Genomic DNA, 15,334 nt, shown 5'->3' on the forward strand with positions numbered 1-15,334 from the left:
AGTGTTCCTAAAGTCATATGCTGTAATGATATTTACATTATGAAAACATGATTTTGGACATTTCAAGTTTTTCACTTCGGCAGATAAAATGAATTGAGCAAAATCAACTCAAAATATTCCCACACGCCATAACGTCCTCTCTTCCTCGCTGGCTCCATATCTGTCAGTGGAATGATCACCTCGTCGCTATCTGTCACCATCAACACACTCCACGAATCCTGTGGATGATTCACTTCCTTATATCTGTTTGAATCAGGTACCGAAGCAGTTACGTGCGTAATGAAGCTTCGGACGTCACTGGTCACGTGACTTTTGCCAAACGAAGCAAGCCTCGACACAGTGCTTCTGAACCAGTGTGTTGTTTTTTTCGACACACGCTCCGGAGCGCCAGCTTCAAGCGGGCCATCACTACTACACGGTAAAAACAAAGAGCATCATTTGTCAGCTCTAAGATTTTGCAAACGAGGGCATAAAAAAACTGTCAAGGCTTTGAAATTGGGTAACTTCAACCTGAGGTGAACAAAGACGTTATTTTTCACGCTCTGCTTCATTTGGCTTGGTTTTTGTTTAATAAATAATGACGTGGTGTAATCGATTGATCTGAGGGTGTACTTTAGTTTTACCATGTCTGTGTTGTATCTAATGCGTGTACGCGCCCTTAATGAAAAGGAGCTTGTGATTGCAACCTTTTTAAATGATGATCACACCCAATAAATACAAGTTTAGGTTCAAAATAATTCACATGAATTAGGCAGTATTATAAGATACAGTACACTAGTTCCACTTTGTAACCTGGGTGGTTTTACACTGTTTATTTTGTGACGCAGCTGTTGGACCTACAGCACTGCTTAAATATCGCCATTACAGGCTTTGACTGTCACCCATATGCAATTTTACAGCTATGCTTAACTAAGCACTTGAGAGGAGTAAAATTAAGGGTTTCTGCAACTCCTGTTTTCTAATTTGTTAGCTCTTCACAGACATTCTCCTCTCTGCCACACCCTGCACCCACACTGATGGTCTTAACGTCCACAATTAACTTCAAGTCACCGCCCAGTCTGGCTGAAGGTACAAGACTTTCTTGATTTTAATTTAAATTAGTATAAACCTAAAAATGAAACCAATGACGAATAACACTGTTCCTTCTGTTTCAATCCAGTAGGCTCCTGGTATTCATGTGGATGTCTTTTTGACACATGCCACCCACCTAAACACTGCAAAGTAAGCACCCCACACCATGGAAATGGCACTCCACCCAAAACGGCACAAAAAATCTGATTCCAAGATTTCCAGATCCCAGTACTGATTAGGCATTTGCAGTGCACAGTGGAACACACCTAATGTCCATTGCCCCAACTGGTCTGAGCTGTTTTTGATTTCAGAAGGGGGTTTTCTGGTTGTTCTCATCCTTTAAAGCAAACATCAACTGAATATGCTTAGCTCATACTCCCAAACCCACTTCTTTGCCCTTGTAAATTGCCTGTCAGCCCTTATTCTCTCAGAAAAGTAAACAAAAGAGGCTCGTAAAGCAAAACTGTTAAGAAGACGAGAAAGAAAAAATATGGATACATCTGTCAGGCAACAAATGACATCTGCTTGATAGGAGAAGGCGTTCTTCTTTTATTTAGAAGAGCTGCCTAAGCTTCACATTGAGGAAGTCATTCTGAGCTATAACTCTATCTTTGTCTGCAGCAGCAGCAGACAAAACCCAGTGAAGAGTGCAAAGGCTAGGGTGACAGCAGGTTAGCAAACTGCCTGAGTGTCTTTAACAGGCTCTATAATGGACTGCGGTTGTCTTCAGCGAGCATCTGTTGGACCCCATGTTTTATGGCTCCGTCCTTATTGTGTCTCCAGTAAAGCCCAACGAGCAGAGAGCTGAACAGTCAAGGTAGACTTAATGTCTGCTTGGGGTTTTTTTCTCAGGGAAATACGAGTTGCAGTCATGAATCAGATCTACCGTGTCAGTGTGCCTTTATTTGTGAAATGTCCATTCATCAGTAATGTGGCTGCAGATCTTAAAGCACAGTGATTGTATAACTGTGCAAAGGTGCAGTTTTTACCCATGTTAACAATTCAATTCAATTTTATTTATACAGCGTGAAATCACAACAACTATTGCCTCATGGCGCTTTATATTGTAAGGTAAACCCTACAATAATACATACAGAGAAAAACCCAACAATCATATGACCCCCTATGAGCAAGCACTTTGGCAACAGTGGGAAGGAAAAACTCCCTTTTAACAGGAAGAAACCTCTGGCAGAACCAGGCTCAGGGAGGGGCTGGGCCATCTGCTGTGAGCGGCTGAAGTGAGAGAAGGAAGGGTCTCATCATTTATGGGTATGGATCGAAATATAGCAGCAATCACCAGGACGCTTCGGACTTTCTCGACTTGAAACAGGATCTTGAGATCAGCACCTTCTCTCAAAGTATGTAATCATTACTTATGCTTCTAGCATTACAGCTTACTGCTGCTATTATTCGACACTTGTGCCAAACAGTGAAACGGTACATTATATGTTCTGTATGCTCTCATTAAAGTCAGATTTATTCTAGATTTACAGTTGTACAGATGTAAAATTTAAGCAGATTTTTAACCTAAAATAAGGAAATAGGAAATGTTAAAATAAAGTTTCCTGCATCTGAACAAGGCCTGACAACATAGTTTTATGGACACTCTGGTATCTTAAAACTAAATGTTCTTAAGCTGCTTTGTTAAGTCAAATGAATACAGTAAAAAAAGATAAATGATATTGATGAAACGCAGGTGTCAGAAATTATTTTAGGCAAGAACTTCAAGCTTTACACAATATAAGTAGTTACACACCTCATAAATCATACAATGTAAGACAGACTGGTCTTTAGATTGCACGGCAGAATGGAGTATACAACATTTGCCTCGTACTGTATACTGCCATGATTTACTGGGCACACTGGGATGGGGCTGTGAACTAATGGAATATCTAATGTCTCTGTGAAAGAGACTTTAATCAGTTGTGAGACCTCCAGCTTGCAACTTTACCATATAAATCTGAGATAGGCTGCACGGCAGAAGGCCCAGGCTGTGAGTTACATCCCGAGGCTCTGTGTGTTTATACTCTGTACATACAGTGTGGATTTACGTGAGAGGGGTTCCAGTAAAACTCAAGTCGCGTTGGGTATTTTTCGGTATATGCTTGTTGTACTTGTAAACAAAATCTCAGAGTACTCAAACATACACAAATCAAGATGTCATCAAACACATGATGATAATAGTACCATCTGCAGTATCATCATTTGCCAGAAAATCTCATCCCATCTGCCAGGATGTCAGCATTAATGCCGTTATGTCTTCATGCTTCCATTACTTCGTCACTGTTGTGGAGCAGCCACAGGTGTCTCACAATACCACAATTTACTGCTTGATATAAAACTGTCACAAGTGGATAATGCCCAGCCCTTGAATGCGCTTGCATCCGTGAAAGTCATGCGGTTCGCAACTTTTTGTGTTGCGAACATGATGTCTCAGATCTGTCTGACCTTATTTTGCATTTTGTATGAGGCAACACGATAAAGCAGATGTGGTGTTTGGTGTTTTTTTTTTAACTCTGTCTTTCAGAGTCACATGCTGTTTTTCCCCTTTTCAGAAGGATTACCACTTTCTGATACTGGACTTGTTCTTGTTTTTCCAGGTCTGATGACTACCATAAGAAAAAGGCTATTTATAGAAGTGTTGAACCGCTGAACATTTCTGTATTGTTTGCTAGGATGTATGGAAATATCTTTGCTAAGTTGTCTGTCATGTGTAGGCACTATACTGGTTCATCCCTTGTGCTATGTGTCTTTTTATGTTTGGATGATTCGTAGGTCAGTGTTAAGTGGCTTAACAAGCTCACACAAAAAGCACATTCCTCTAAGGTACAAGAACCTGACCAATGACCTGAGGATACTGTAAATAAAAGGCAATGAAGTTCAGGCAAAGAACTCAAGTATCACACAGTGACACGCTTTTACTTGTTCTATTTTTACCACAATAATACTAAGTAACTTCCGCAAAATCATTGCTGTTAAAATGTTGCACTGGAGATAAAACTGTAATCATTCATGTGTCATTCTGTTGAATATTGGCGCACACTGAGGTGCGCAATCATGATGCGCACGAGGGGTTTTCAGCAACCACATGAACCACTACAGATGATCCACCTGTAATTAACCCCGTGAGCCATCGTGTGGTAAAAGCAGACCGAACAGGCTCCAACAGCATGTCCTTTGCACGACTATGTTTTCAGTCTTTCTATAGCCAATGTGGTCATTTAAAATCCTGTATCCAAGTCTTCAGGTCGCCCATCTATTTATACAGAAAAAATACGAAAATTCAAATAAGATCAAGGACATCGTGGGGTATTTGTTATACATTTGTCTTTATTATCCTTTATTTATCCAGGTGAGATTTAAATCTAATTTCCAAGAAAGGCCTGGCCAATAGGGCAGCAAAAGCTAATACGACACATAATAATATAACAAGTAAAAAACAAATACTATATTGCATACAGACAAGTGAGCACAAACGTGTGAATAATACAAAATAGCAGATCATTAAAAGCCACATTAAAAACAGTCACACTGGCTAAAAGAGCTATTCTCTCGCTTTAAATATACATACAGGACAACACATACAGTACACAAACAGTAAATATAAATTTAGAGTAACGCACCTTAAAATTTCTGGTTAATCACTTAATATCTTGAATTGCGTATCTCAGAACACTATCTTACTCTGCAATTTTTCCATTTGTACGTTAGCATTTCGACATTTTAAGATAATAACACGAAATTTCAACATTTGCAACTTAAAAACTTTGGTTAATAATTTTACATTTCAAATTGCTTATTACAATTTTTTCCACTCAGAAATAATTTGAAATTTCGAGATACTTAGTAGGTGAAAAATTTGACATAATTACCAAAAATTTATAAATATTTTAATTTGGCAGTTGTTCAGGCAGGGGGTGTCTGTGTGTAATGTAAGTGGCTAATCTCCAAAAGTTGATTCTGTTCATCTGGACGTAGCGTTTTGTGGGAGAAACGTTTCGTCACTCATCCAAGTGACTTCTTCGAAGAAGTCACTTACTTAGGTAAACGTTACTTACCTGGATGATTGAGCATGCATCAAGACGTAAGTGGCTAATATGAAAATTTCAAGTTACACAAGCACACACTCTAGTGGACAAAGAACAGACTTCAGTGCACAAATTCTGACTGCGATGCGCCGCCAAAACACCAGAGGAACGTGTCAGTATTTTGATATCATTGTACCCATGTGGAGAAAGTAGCCGAAGAAGAAAAAGCCCCCTCAGCTGAGGAAAATGGCCGACGTTGAGATGGAGATCTCGTCCAGGAGAATGAATAATGGCAACGAGCACGTGTAAGTTATTAAATTACAGATACTTAAAGTTTGTGGCAGTAAGTTATAGGCCTCTTTCAGGTCGAATATGAAGGGAAGTGTTATCATTGCCGGGGCTAACGGAGTAGCAAGTTCACGTTGTTGCCGGGGCATGCTCACGATAGGCTAACGTTCTTGGCTAGCTAGCTAATGTTCTTCAGCGCGGCTAGCACTAAGTTTCGGTGATAGCATGTAGAAGTGTACCTCATCCGCGTTTGTGTGTATTTGCCTCAATAAAGTGTACCTGCTAAGCCACACGCAGTGTAAGGTTTGTACTCGCTCCCAAGCAGCTATCATGTAATGTAAGTTAGCATAGCAAAAATTATTCAGTGGATGTAGCTGCTTAGCACTAACTTTGCTAAAGACGGTTAGCATGTCAGAGCTAATGAGTGAAAATCATCTTGGCGGTCTCGCTCGGAGAAAGAGGGAGCAAGTGAAGGTTACACGGGGATTTACCGAGTGTCACTCTCTCATCAACGAGCGATTCTGATCAGTGTTTCTACAGCTTCATGCTAAACTGACCACGTTATATAATCCCGGTATGCCCGATGTTAAACACCTTACGCTTACCTAAAATGGTACACTTCGGGCGATGATGGGTTAAACTCGGAAATGAATGTTGTGTAAGCTATGAACTGATTTTAGACTAAATGTTCACAATGACTGCAAGTTACCTCGAGGAAAGAATAGCTATCTTTATGATCTTTTTATGTACATGTATTAAAATTAAAACTACTGATCACGTTGTATGATGTTTGTTACTGTAAATCGTGTTCACTTCATTGTGTATTAAAGAAATAATAATTGGACAGAGTTTCCTATTTTTCCAGATTTAAAGGGGGGAAAAATAATAGTGCCACAAGAAGATTTGATGTGTAACTGAAATTTTTAGTTGATTATCATAGTGTTTTATATCCCAGACACTTAAACTTAAGCACCTGTCAGTATTTTGGACAGATGGCAGAACTCTGTGCGTCTCATTTTATGGGATGTTATCAGTTGCATTCAGGGTCAGGCATTGCTATGGCCGTGTGTTCCTACTACCAGTCCAAAAACAATATTTGACACAGTTGTGTCTATTTTTTAGACCTTTGTTTCCTTTTGACTTCAGTCAGCCAAATAATTTAGCACTAAAGCAATTAAATATTTTTTTTTTGAAACAGGAAGCAAGATCTGGAAAGCCATGAACGAAGTGGAAATGAGGACAGCGGCGACATATCTGAAGAGGAGGAGGAGGAGGTAGGGCTTGACAATGTGAGGACCTAAATGCCATCAAGTGGTGTCATCTCTTTTAACACAAAACTCAGACTATACCAAACTGTGCTACTATAACTTGCTGTAGGATCAACTTTTACCAAAATTTAGTAACACTTTTTGTCTACATCAGTCATTCTGAATACAGTCTAGGTTGGTTAGGTGGTAAAAACTCAAAGAAAACAAGATTATATCTGTTTACACCATAACTAAGAATTACAGAGATCATCTGTCAACTAAATTGATTGTTATCCTGGTATGTTCACATCCTAGGAGGAGGCTGAAACTAATGGCGAGAAGACAGAGGAGGGGTCCAAACATCACAGCAGTAGCGGTAAACACAAGCGGAAAAAACACAAGCATCGCAGTAAGCACAAAAAGCACAAACATGCCTCTGATGAGGACAAGGACCGCAAACGCAAGCATCGTCACAAACATAGGAAACACAAACGCAAAGAGGGCTCCTCTCCCTCTGCCGCTGTCCTCTTTGGCTCCTCTACTCATAGAAAAGCTGAATCTTCTCCTTCTTCTGGAAATCCAAGTCTGGATGACAGGGCCTTGCTGGAGGATTTGGAGAAACAGAGGGCCATGATCAAAGCTGAACTTGACAGCCAGTTGATGGAGGGAAAAGTTCAGTCTGGCATGGGTTTGATCCTTCAGGGGTATAACTCTGGATCTGAAGAGGATGGAGATGCAAGGTTCAGAAATGGAGAACCACGACAAAGGGGCAGCTCAGGTAAACCTATATCACCCAGAGGAAAAAGTGGCAAATCTAGACGGGACTCAACAGAGGGCAGTAAGTCTAGCTCCAAACGCCGTAGTCGGAGTAAGTCTGCAGACAAGCTAGCCAAGGAGTCTAAGCAGGACAAGGTGACCAAAAGCACCAAGGACACAGGTGTAAAAGACAGAGGGCGAGGAAGGAGCAGGTCAAAAGACAGGAAGGGTTCACACAGCACTGATAGGTCCAAGGAGAGAAGGAAGTCCAACTCTCCTTCCAGCTTCAGGGGAGAGCAGAAAGTCGGCCGCACTGATAAACGGTCCTCTCCGCAGCGGGATGACAGACCCAACCAGGAAAGAGTGAGCCGACGGTCCAGATCGCCTGGACGAGAACGGCCAAGTCGCTCAGACGCTGACCGGGACAAACGGCCAGCCAAGTCACCATCCAAGGACACTTCTTTAGGAAAGGAAAACCGCTCCCCTCATAGACGAGGGGCTCACAGCCCTGCAAGGAAACGCAGCGCTTCCCCTCGCCATAGAGATGCCCGCTACCCTTCGGCTAGTGCCTCAGAAAGGATATCAAAACAGAGCCACTCTCCATCCAGAACTAGGTTCTCGCCCCAGAGACGCCGTAGCCGCTCACTAGAGGTCAGGAGGCGAGATGCTGAGAGACAGGAGTCACCACTGAGGTTAGTGCACACCTCTGGCTTTTCCAACGTTTCCCATAATAAGCTGATTGTGACAGATGACAGAATTGTCTTTCAGTTTCAGATGAATAAAAGTGAGTTTGCAAAAATGTAAAATATTTGAGTGTTCATTTATAAAAGCTAAAGATTTATTTATTTATTTTTTTTTTTGTAAACTGGAAGATAATGATATATTTAACTTAGTTTAAATGCTGATCCAAAGTTGCGGAGAAAAAAAAGTCTTGAAGGCGCAAAAGTAAAGTTATGACAGATTTTGAAATATTATTTTTTATGTTCTTCCAGGAAGCGCTCTCGGGCAGATGTTGGACCAGGCAGAGACCGATCGCGTGATACCAGTCCGAGATCATCGTCTCGCCGCAGGATGAGTCGCTCGCCTCTAAGACGACGGTCCCCATCGCCACGCCGCCGCTCCCGCTCTTCCCCCCGCAGACGGAGCAGGTCTCCACTGAGACGGAGGTGATGGCCGCTCACTTTTCACTCAACTTGTCTACATGTGACAGAAGACATTATCCCAAGTCACAACAAAGCAGTTCTCAAAAGTCGCTGGAGAACTCTTGTGTTTCTCTAATTAGTTTTTGGTGGTCCAACAGTTGTTTAGATATGAATTCTGTTTATATCCCTGTCTGCTAGTACCTTTCCCCCCTCTTTTCTTTTTGAAGTAAATAATGATTCCTGTCATCACGTCTGTGCCTCACAGGTCTGGGGAGAGAGACCGATATGGTCGACTCCGACAGTATCGACGCTCAATGTCCCGCGATCGGGAAAGAAGACGACGCAACAGAGATGAAGACAAGTTCAAGGGAAGTCTCTCAGAAGGCATGAAAGTCGATCAGGAGTCCTCAGAGGAAGAAGTGTAAGTAAAAGTGATATAAAAACTAAGATCCGATCGGGTTCGCCATACAGAGTTCAAATTTGCTGTGAAACGGTGTGGTACGTCTCTGCAGCCATTCATATCAACTGCTTTTGGTGAATTAATGCTGGCACTAATGAATCAAAACAAAGTTGAGTCCTTAGCATTTGTAGATATTGATTAGAAATAAGACAATTTTTACCATCTCGTCTTTGAGGACGTCCATGATCTGTAGCTGATATCATATCCTGTTTCACATTAATGCATCAGGGCACGATTTGTTGCTTAGTCGTTAACAGGAAAGTGTTTCCTTTGTAATTTTAATTTCTGGCATGTTTTTGCAGTTTGGAGGATTTTGATGGTGAGGAGATAGATGAAGAAGCTCTCATTGAGCAGCGCCGCCAACAGCGCATGGCCATCGTCCAGGTCTGTTTATACCCACGCTAATTCATGTCTGGAATTTTTGTAACTTCTATAAGTGGATTTGATGAGTGACCTTCTTACATCAGCTGTTCTTTCCACTTTACAGAAGTACAAAATCGTGAACGAGGACACCAATCAGACGTCAGAGCCCAGCAGCCCCCAGAGCAGCACACGTAGCCGTTCGCCCTCACCCGATGACATCTTGGAGCGAGTAGCCGCAGACGTGAAGGAGTACGAGCGCGAGAACGTTAACACCTTCGAGGCCAGCATCAAAGCCAAGCACAACCTCATCGCCCAGGAGAAAGATGGTAATGTTCCAATCAGAATGATGACTGTTAGCATACAAGGCCAACTGAATGAACCACACTGTCAGCTGTGAGCATCCTGGTTGGCTGCAAATTCAGGGGATCTCTTTAAAATAGTCTAATGGATTATAGGAGGATGCAGATATGTTCTTTTCCTTCTCCTTGTTAGCATGGAGAAGGACTTGAATCTCTTAAAGACTCTTGTATGTTACCCTATTACCTGCTTGTCACAATAAGAGCAAGCAGAAGCCTTTGAGAGTTTTTTTTTTTTAATTGTTATTAGTATTTTATTTATGTTTTTTAGCTGAAATGTTATTTCCAGAACTACTGCAGAGGTTGAAATCTACTTTTTCGCACCTGACACTGGCAGGTGTTTTGGCTGATCTGAGCATAAGTGGACAGCTTAAGCACAGAAGTGAATGCATTCAGGACACAGTAATGTCTGATTGCTTGAACTGCAGGAGGTCTGGGTGTGTTAGAGCCACTTGTTTTTAGCAGCGTGTTCTTTGATGTGTCCTTGGCCATACTACATCACTGCATACTGACCTGACATCCTACAAAGTATACTCTCTTCCTTTATGTGCTCCTGAATTTTATTATAAAGTTAAACAGGCAGAATGAATGAATTAAAAGTGGGAGACCCCATCTGTATTGTTTTGATTCTGCCATAGCTAACATATGAAATGCATTGCATTTCCCACCAGTTTAAATCAACGCATTTGGTCTTTGCGACTGTTTGTTTTTTGTTTTGCATATGAAGCGGAAGAATCCAAATTTAAATACCAGTGACCGCTGAAAACACATAACAAACACAGAGCTCGTTTAAAATGGTCAGTTTTAGGCCAAATACAAACGTGCCTTCATGTGTTATCTTAGCAAAAAGGAGACAGCTTGACCCAGGTAACGACAGACTGTTCTGCGCTGTCCTTCCTTTACTTCCACCCCTCACTTAAGCCTTTGAAATTTTTCTGAAAAGAGATTTGAGTCGCTGCCTGTGCCCACTTGATCACTGAAGAGCACAGTCTTCTGTGAGCATGGCGGAGAGATGAAACCTAACAGTTAAAAGCGCCTTCTGTCAGAGATGGCAATCTTTTGGACAGCCTGTTCCCAGTTTTCTGGCTGTGATTTTTGTTGAAAGCAAAATGGCACTTTTCAGTTTTTTGTTTTTTTTTTCTTTCTTTCTTTTGGTTTTGTCACGGTCCCTTCAGCAGAAATGAATCAAATCAAGTTTATAAACGTGAAATGTGATTAAAAAGCGTTTTTACATTACTTGAAATTGGAGCTAGGACGCTGCATTAATATTGCTTCCCTGCAGTTTGGAACAATTTGGTATTTTCATTTTAACACAGGGGCATGTTAAAAAACGTCCAGTACAGGAAGTACACATGTCTAAAAGGGTATTTGGTGGCTCGTTTGTGTGAGAAATGCAGCGTTTTGTGATGCAGGGATTTTAATTTTGTTTCTTTCTGTCATGTGTTCATTCAGTTGCTGGCTTGTAATCCAAAGCCTGGTGTCTCTGCCACCTGCAGCATGTTTTGATCTCTGCAGAGTATGTGAATCAAACACAAGTTCCAGATATACTGTTTTTTACAACATGCTGAATGAGCAGAAACTCATCTTTTGCTGGTATAATTTGTTGTTGTTGTTGTTGTGTGTCTCAGGATCTAACCCGAAGAAGCCTTCAGCTCCAGACATGTTTACCGAGTCAGATGACATGTTTGCTGCAGACTTTGACGTAAGTATTTAAATACTGAGCTCAGTAGGGCATCTTAAAATCTTCACTTATTTTTAATTTGTGTCTTTGTGTCGTTCTTCAGAAGAGTGTAAATTATTGAGGCACACCAGTGAATTACTGACCTCTGTTTTTTTTCATGCTGTTTCTGCAGAGTGCCAGGATGAGAGCAGCAGGTGTAGGAAAGGACTTCAAGGAGAACCCCAACCTCAGGGACAACTGGACTGATGCTGAGGGTTACTACCGTAAGTGTTTCCTTTCTGTTAACTGTAGGTTAAGGTGACATTTTATGCTTGTTTAATGTCACCAGGAATGAAGGTTGTAGCCTGTTTGCGTTCGTCGCACATCAAAGTTTGTTTTTAAGTGCAACGAGAGACTTCGTCTCAGTCATTTTACACATTTGTAAATTGTGTTGTTGTTTAGGAGTGAACATCGGGGAGACGCTGGACAAACGTTACGACGTGTATGGCTACACTGGACAAGGTGTGTTCAGCAATGTGATCAGAGCCAGAGACACTGCCAGAGCCGGCCAGGAGGTGGCAATCAAGATCATCCGAAACAACGAGCTCATGTGAGTCTTCCCATGAATGCCAGCATTTCATATGTGAAAGTTATTGATCTGTTTAAATACCGTAATGGCTTCACTCCTGACAAGATGTATGTTTGAACAGGCACAAGACTGGATTAAAAGAGCTGGAATTCCTCAAGAAGCTGAATGACGCTGATCCCGATGACAAGTTCCACTGCCTGCGCCTTTTCAGGCACTTTTACCACAAGCAGCATCTTTGTTTGGTGTTTGAGCCTCTAAGGTACTCAGAGAGAGGACATCACATTCATTTTCATCATATTTTGAAAGGTGTGCTTTTCATCAATTACCTCAGCATAATTCATGAGTTTGTAAATTTTTCATTTGTAGCATGAATTTGCGAGAGGTGCTGAAGAAGTACGGTAAAGATGTTGGGCTTCACATCAAAGCTGTGCGTTCCTACAGCCAGCAGCTCTTCTTGGCTCTCAAGCTGCTCAAACGATGCAACATCCTCCACGCCGACATCAAGCCAGATAATATCCTGGTATGACTCAAATGCTCAGTCATCTTAAATCGGCTCACAGAATGACCAAAGTAGTTGTGCCACGTGTGATTTCTATTCATGTCTTTAAAAGGTGAACGAGTCAAAGACCATCCTGAAGCTGTGTGACTTTGGTTCGGCGTCACATGTTGCTGACAATGACATCACACCATATCTGGTCAGCAGATTTTACAGGGCTCCAGAAATTAGTAAGTACCACTATTTATTCTTTTCTTTAAATATTCACCATTAATCGGCTCGTTTTAAATTTGAAGTTTGCTCATAATTTCTTCCTCAGTCATAGGAAAGCCGTACGACTATGGCATCGACATGTGGTCCGTCGGCTGCACTCTGTACGAGCTTTACACAGGCAAAATCCTGCTTCCTGGATCTTCCAACAATCACATGCTCAAGCTGGCTATGGACCTCAAGGGCAAGATGCCCAACAAGGTGAAATTGCATCATATAATTTCAGTTCCTTTAGTGATTGTTTCCCCTTTTCTAGATGAAGGGAGATGTGTTGCTCTACTGTGCACTGTTCAAGAAGACTGATGCAATGTTTTGGATTCTTTCCACAGATGATCCGTAAAGGATTGTTCAAAGACCAGCACTTCGATCAGAATTTGAACTTCTTGTACATTGAAGTAGACAAAGTGACTGAAAGGGTAAGGTGTTCTTTCTTGCCTCTAAACCATTCTTTTTCTTTTTTTTTTACATGTCCCTCTATTTTAATAGCAGTTTTAAAAGTTTTATATTTTTGTTGCTCAACGCCTTTAGGAGAAGGTGACAGTGATGAGCACCATCAACCCCACCAAAGACCTGCTGGCAGACATGATAGGAGGCCAGCGGCTGCCTGAGGACCAGAGGAAGAAGGTAATGCAGCTGAAGGACCTGCTGGATGGAACGCTGATGCTGGACCCAGCCAAGCGCATCAGTATCAACCAGGCTCTGCAGCACCCCTTTATCCAGGAGAAGATCTGAAATGCTGAACACCATACACTCCCAGAGCAACACAGACAGAGCCAACCACTAAACCTGCTCTGACGGGAACTCTGCAGTGAGGCAGACAACTCACAGACTGTTCAGAATGTCATGGATTTTTTTTTTTTCGTCCTCAGCTTCATTTTGTTTATGGATGCATAATTGTGTTTTATTGTAAATAGATCATTGAAATGGTAGCCATTCTTGAAAACATAGGTTTGTTTTTTTTTTCTTCAATTGTCACTGTAAACTTTTCCCTGATATCCAATGAGTTACAGTTTCTTTTTTTAATTTAACTGGCATCGGAGAAACAGATGTTTAAAAGAAAAATATGATTCCTGTAAATACTGTGTATGTCTATTGCATTAACAATCTCGAGCAGCAGACAGTTGAATTTTGTCGTAGTTGCAGACGTCCTAACATAAACACACCTTTCCTCTTTTATAACCACATTGCTCATTGTGGGGCGATGCATGCTTTTGAATGTGCACCCTTTGTGCTATAGATTTGCGTGGTGCAGGCCTGTAAAAATGCTCTGTATGTGCATCAGTGTCCCACATGTGACGACGACAACCTCCCCGCTCCACCACTAACCAGTCCTCGGGTCTCGAGGTCTGAGCTGAAGGAATAGATGCATATTATGGACTCCTTACAAAAAGTTTTTGTTTTGTTTTTTCTTAATTTTTAAAGCAGGTAGTCATTGTTTTCTGTTGCCGGTCGATTCCATTTTTAACCTTCCTCTCCCTCCAGCACTCTGGCTAGGTCGTGGCTCTTAAGGCTCTCACATTCAAGTGCCTCCTGTACGAGCCTAGTGTGTTAAAACACCAAACAATGCTGGCCGATTGAAGCCAACCCCACCTCTCTTCCACTGTTGTATATAGTCCATAGTTACTGTCATTTCATGTATGATTTGTTTTGTTTCAAGTAAGTGGTTAAAAAAAAAAAAATCTTGTGATTTCAATAAAGAATAGTTGTGGAAACGCTGCTGAAAGAGCACCTTCAGTATAAGAAGTTTTTAGTAATAAAATGTTTCCTATTGTATACCAAACACCCTTTCTTCATTTGAATGTGACGTAGCACTGTTCAGCTTGTTTATCCATAATTTTAATGGCTTTTCTGGTGTAGAGATGCATGAACAGAATTGAGAATGGAGAGGGGGGGGGGGGTGTCTTACTTCACAGGATCCTCCGTCTCCGCTAAGTGAACTCTTAAGGATGCAAAGGGGGTGTTGGAAAAGGTGGCAAGCTTCCTTTTTTTTTTTTTTTTTGAGAGGGAAGGAAAAAATTGTTGAGACAGCCGCAGCCTCTGAGCATCAAAAGTAAAAGCGCTCCATCTTGTATCCCATTGGAACAATTTAAAGGTCTCTTGCTCTCCCTCTCCGCAGTCTAACCGTAGCCTTCGTTCTCGTTGTATGATTGCACTTGTGTCGAGCTCCTTAAAAGCATAATGGGAGTCTCGCTTAGAAAAGACTCCGATTTTTTTTTTTCTCGCTCTGGAAAGTCAGGCGGGGAGAGAGGGGGGGGGTGGAAGTGATGCAAGATCTCACTGTGCTCACACTAAAAGGACTTCTGATTGGAGCTGATGGCCTGTAAATAGACGTGGGCTATAGACCTGCTGGCTTTAATCTCAACATAGATGAGGACGTGACTGCTTTTAATGTGAATATGTAACCAAACATGTAATTTATATCCATCAACTTCATGAGCTCCAACCTTACAGTGTAGTCTCTGTTGAAAAGAGGGCATCAGGAACACTCGCGCTTCTCTAAATGAATTTACTCATGTTGGAACATTGTGTTTACTTTTAATGGCAGAATATTTCCACACAGTAGTCTGAAGTAGCATCAGACTATTTTATTTTGTATCTTGCAGTCTTT

General features: G+C 41.5%; 1 protein-coding gene across 5 annotated transcripts; it reads left to right on the plus strand.

Moving 5' to 3' along the window:
- The first annotated feature begins 270 nt into the window (after positions 1-270).
- On the plus strand, positions 271-14,506 carry prpf4bb (pre-mRNA processing factor 4Bb). Of its 5 annotated transcripts, none has more exons than XM_085286853.1 (19): positions 271-418; positions 971-1,068; positions 1,160-2,429; positions 3,672-5,404; positions 6,586-6,676; positions 6,950-8,082; positions 8,383-8,556; positions 8,798-8,953; positions 9,295-9,376; positions 9,480-9,681; positions 11,340-11,413; positions 11,565-11,655; positions 11,834-11,981; positions 12,082-12,219; positions 12,327-12,480; positions 12,572-12,686; positions 12,776-12,927; positions 13,056-13,142; positions 13,255-14,506. In XM_085286853.1, exons 4-19 carry the CDS (start codon positions 5,346-5,348, stop codon positions 13,456-13,458), a joined length of 3,060 nt encoding a protein of 1,019 aa, XP_085142979.1. In that variant the 5' UTR covers positions 271-418; positions 971-1,068; positions 1,160-2,429; positions 3,672-5,345; the 3' UTR covers positions 13,459-14,506. The 5 variants fall into 5 exon arrangements, with proteins under 5 accessions (XP_085142979.1, XP_085142980.1, XP_085142981.1 ...); XM_085286854.1 differs by having other exon boundaries at positions 1,160-1,221; positions 2,097-5,404; XM_085286855.1 differs by having other exon boundaries at positions 1,160-1,221.
- The last annotated feature ends 828 nt before the right edge of the window (positions 14,507-15,334 follow it).

Source organism: Mchenga conophoros, linkage group LG9 (genome assembly GCF_057382185.1).
Source record: "Mchenga conophoros isolate Kocher_MC1m ecotype Shallow Benthic linkage group LG9, M_conophoros_male_GT1.1, whole genome shotgun sequence".
Classification (NCBI taxonomy): Eukaryota; Metazoa; Chordata; class Actinopteri; order Cichliformes; family Cichlidae; genus Mchenga; species Mchenga conophoros.